The sequence below is a fragment of the Nannospalax galili genome, unplaced genomic scaffold (genome assembly GCF_000622305.1).
Source record: "Nannospalax galili isolate Female #2095 unplaced genomic scaffold, S.galili_v1.0 scaffold380, whole genome shotgun sequence".
Classification (NCBI taxonomy): domain Eukaryota; kingdom Metazoa; phylum Chordata; class Mammalia; order Rodentia; family Spalacidae; genus Nannospalax; species Nannospalax galili.
In genome coordinates this window covers 525,465-530,174 of record NW_008348568.1, presented here as the reverse complement: position 1 = coordinate 530,174, position 4,710 = coordinate 525,465, and the positions used below count along the sequence as shown (strand labels likewise).

General features: G+C 41.6%; 1 protein-coding gene across 1 annotated transcript; it reads right to left on the bottom strand.

Annotated features, from left to right (window-relative positions):
• Positions 1 to 311: 311 nt before the first annotated feature.
• On the bottom strand, positions 312 to 1,979 carry Trmt12 (tRNA methyltransferase 12 homolog). Its single transcript, XM_008845441.3, has one exon. It carries the CDS (start codon positions 1,845 to 1,847, stop codon positions 531 to 533), a length of 1,317 nt encoding a protein of 438 aa, XP_008843663.1. The 5' UTR covers positions 1,848 to 1,979; the 3' UTR covers positions 312 to 530.
• Between the last annotated feature and the right edge of the window lie 2,731 nt (positions 1,980 to 4,710).

Here is a 4,710-nt window from a genome sequence, read left to right as displayed (position 1 = left end):
AGTTTGCAAATAAATCCAAGAATGAGTGAATATTAAGACCACATACCCAAAGTGAAAACTGAGTTTAAAAATTCAGAATTCAGGGCTGGAGAGATGGCTCAGTGGTTAAGAGCACTGACTGCTCTTGTAGAGGACATGGGGTTCTATTCCCAGCACTCAGATGGTGGCTAACAACCATCAGTAACTCCAGTTCCAGGGGATCTGACACCTTCTTCTGACCTCTTCCAGGACTGAATAACATGCAGGCAATACCCTCAAACACATGAAATAGAAATAAAATATTAAAAAAAAATCAGAATTCACGATTGCACAGATGAGTTCTATTTTAATGCACCATGCTGATTTCCATGATACTTTAATACAGTCTCAATGTGATCAATAGAAATGAAATTATTTGGATTTGTCTAAAGTCCCTTTTCAGGCCACAAAACATTTAAAAAGACCACCGGAAACAAAAGGGTAAGAAGGCAGCCCTAGCTGAAGCACTGTGGGCCACTCGCTTGGATCTGCTGTCACTGGATCTACCTCCTCTAGCCAAGGAGAGGACAGGGGCGGCATTCCAGATCCAGAACTACATGGTCCACATGGGGAGCATACGATTTCACTGGGTGGACATGCAGGATTCGAGTCCTCCACCGTTTCCCATGCACCTGATGAAGAAGTTCGGCAATTCGCGTTTCTGCAGACTTTGCCCACCTGTGCCACTCTGGCTTGCTGGCTGATGGCAGCATCCCCCCCCTGAAATCCCTAGAAGTTCCATTTCCACGTTTGTTGGTGATAATTTTCTGAGGATAAGGCCACTGCTCTTTTCCCATGTTACTACACCCAGAAAGCTGGAAATTCTTTCCCGAGAAAGATTCCACATTTTGGTGGATATGCAGAATGCCCCCAACATCCTTCCGTAGCACTTGGCAGGCAATAGGCCAGCCTTCTTCAGAGCTGGGAATCAGCCCCAGGTTCACCCTATCTGCAGTGTCTGTAAGCTTCAGTTTCCTGTTGTCCCCAAAGTGTATCTGGCACCTGTCTAACACTCCATTGATCTCCAAGTTGTTTCTCAGAGCAACTACCGCATATGGGTTCCATTCACAGGCATGGACAAAGGCAGCACCAGCATGAACTAGGAAGGGCAATGTAAAATAACCAATCCCTGCGTAGAGATCCACCAGCACTTCTCCAACACAGGACAGAGATGCCACACGCAGTTTCTCAGTGATGTTTCCGAAGGAGAACATGCACTGTGTCACATCAAACTTATATTGGATGCCATTATCCATGTGCTCAACCCAGCCATGATCACCCAGTAGCAGAGTCACTGATGGAGTTCGAGTGCCATCGGGTAACACACGCCCTCGTTTTGCCAAACGTTGAACTCCAAGGGCTGATGCAACAATTTCCCAGAGTTCTGGTTCCAAACTTCTCCACTGCGTGGCCTGAAAAGAGTCTTCACTCAGCAACAAGAGGTTACCATGCAGTTGCCAAGACCGGGGCAAATCGGCTTCCAATTCATCTGACCACGTCCCGCCGCGGTCCTCTACCCAACGCCTCACCCGAAGGCACAATCTTTGGGCAGGTGAACAAACCTGGGCCTTTTTAGAAGGAACGGGATTCAGGAGCTGCGTCAGCATACAGGTGCTGCCCGGGGCCACTCGACTCCTCAGCTCCTGCAGGTGCTGCTCCGGGAGGGTCTCCCCACGCACCGGAAGCGCCACCGTCCCATCGGGCATCTTTTCTACGCGGTGCTGTCTATCCAGGAGTTTCTCCTTCTCCAGATATTCTCTGTATCTCTGGGCAAACTGAGGCTCAGTCACAACTGCGACAACTACAGACTTCCCACCTTCTTTCTCCATGGTGCTGGCGCCCGCATTCTTTCAAATTCCATCAACGAGACGCTCCTCAGGGTCCTTTGTCCTCTCTCTGGAAGTTCACAGCCACTGTACACGCCGCCATGGCAAGCAGGAAGTGACGTCAAATAAACAGGCCGGAATTAAATGTGTTGATGCTCAAGCCGTGAAAGTACTCTCCTTTGCGGTGTGATGCCGCTGCCGACATCTTTGTTGTGGTCAACCATACTTTTTTCCTCTGAGAAGGAAAATAATAGGGAATTCTGTCGAGTAATAGATTTGAAATTAGGTAATGTGCTCCAGAACCTTTATGCACTCTCTTTAGTGCTGCTCATGCGTAAAAAAACCTGGTGGGTGGGCTAAGGAAAGGCCGCAGATAGAGGAGGGAGTCTAAATATGATTAGGATATATTGTATGAAATGCACAAAAATTCAATAAAATATATATTGGAAAAATGTAAAAAAAGAAGTAAATTTTAATTAACTGATTGAATTTACAAAAAAAAAAAAAAAAAAAACTTCCTATAACCTAGTGTTTTGTTTTTTAGGTTTTTAAGACAGGGTCTTGCTATATAGCCCGGATTGGCCTGGAAGTCTCTATGTAGACCAGGCTGGCCTCAAACTCACAGAGATCCGCTTGCGTCTGCCTCCACTTCCCAAATGCTGGGAGGCGTGAGTCCCTACTCAGGCTAGTGTTACTATGAAGTTAGCACCAATAGCCACTTTCAAGAACCAAGTGGAATGTGATATAGCTTTTCCCTTTTCCTGAAAAGATTATCATCACTTCGTTGCCCCATAGTCCAAGGGGGGGGGAAAAAAAAACGTTGAAAGGCAGAAGGATCTGAGTGAGTAAAATAAATCCTGGTAACTCTAAAAACTGGAATCTCCATGAACAAGATGCTGATTACTGGAATTGTCTTCAGAGGATTCCTAGTGATTAGAAATGGCTCAGCGAGTAGGTCAGCATTTGTCACAAAGCCCAATGACCTCAGTTAGATTCCTAGGATCCACATGATGGCAGGAGAGAACTGACACCTGCCAAATGATCTTCTGACCTACACATACGCACTCACAAGTAAATAAAAGTGAAAACGAGATGACTTAGAACTTTAAAAATTATTTAAATAATTACTAATAAAAAGTATACACTTGGGACCGGAGAGATGGCTCAGTGGTTAAGAGCACTGGCTGCTCTTTCAGAGGTCGGGGGTTTGATTCCCAACACCCACATGGTGGCTAACAACCATCTGTAACTCCAATTCCGGGAATCCCACACCCTCTTCTGACCTTCATAGGCATTGCATGACATGGGTGCACTTACATATATGCAGGTAATACACATAAAATAAAAATAATAAATGAAAGTTTTTTAAAGTATATACTCAATAAAGATATAAAATAACAAGTTGAATTGGTTAGATGGAAATTACTAAATAGCTGTTTAAATGTTTTGCTATCTGTAAAGAGAACAAAGAGAATTCCCTTCTGTTAAATTCAAATAATTGAAGATAAACACTTAAGGATCCCTACGCCTTCTACTTACCACTCACCATCCTTTTTTTAGGTTTTTTTTTTTTTGGCTTTTTGAGACAGGGTCTCCCTGTAGCCCCAGCTGGTAGACCAGGCTGTCCTTGAACTCACAGAGATCCACCTGCTTCTGCCTCCCAAGTGCTGGGATTAAAGGCGTGAGCCACCACACCCGGCCATTTTCTTAACCACTAAGTCATCTCTCCAGCCCCTTCCACAAAGGTTAAGATTAATTGAAGTCTCAAATTATATTTTTCAGGTCCCCTTGTATGAACATGTTCATACTTAGTCAAGTAATAATATGTTTTGATGAGTTCATAAATACTGAGAAATTTAAACAAAGATTGGTAACTCAGATGGTTTTTGCTGCTTTACTTACAGGTTAAATGGGAAAATAATACAATATTACATGATGATTATAGAAGTTCTAATGATATGGGAGGTTATTCATTATACAAAGTTAAATTGAAAAAATATATGCCTTGGTGGCATGTTATTAATTTGCGTATTAATGTTTATTAAAGAACACTCTAAAATATAATGATTCAAGTGATTCCTGTATATGATGTCATTATAGGTGATTAAAGTTTTCTTTTGTGTGTTTTCTTTTAGTTGCAAGTTGTATAAAATGGCTGAATGTTATAGTCATAGCTAAAGAAAATCTATGATGAAATTGGAAAACTGTTTTTTGGATCCCACACAAGTGGAAGCTCTCTTAGTTTATTATTTATAGGGGATAGAAGAATTCATATCATACAAGTATTCTTTCTCTAGATTTCATTTTGTTCTGAAGTCAGTCTGCTACCTTGCAACAAGTACTAAAATAGCCCAATATAGTTTTTTAATCAGACTATGCCTTGATTTTAATCTGAGATAAAATACTGTGATGTGTAATGTGAAAGTTAACCTAATATCAAAGAGTTCTTTTAAATACATGGTTCTTTTAAATACTGAAGATATACAGAGCTGGGGATGTAGCTCAGTGGTAGAATACTTGTCTAACATGTTTGGGGCTTGAACTCCATTCCCAAATACTGAAACAAACAAACAAACACAACAAAAAAGTTCCTTTGAACTAAGAGCCAGCTGCTATTTACTTCTGAAAAGAATTAAATCCATTGATCTGCATGTAACCCAATCGATGGGGTCTAGAACAGATACACAGTGCAGATACATTCTATCTATCAATGCCCACACAGCAAAAACCAATCACTTTCTTGATAGCTCACTCTTACTGAGCATTGATTGGTGCTTTAATCACCCTTTGAAACACTTCTGGTCCTAATATATAATTTTTTTAAGTTATATTGTTAGTTAGTTTATAAAGTAATATGTTACATGCA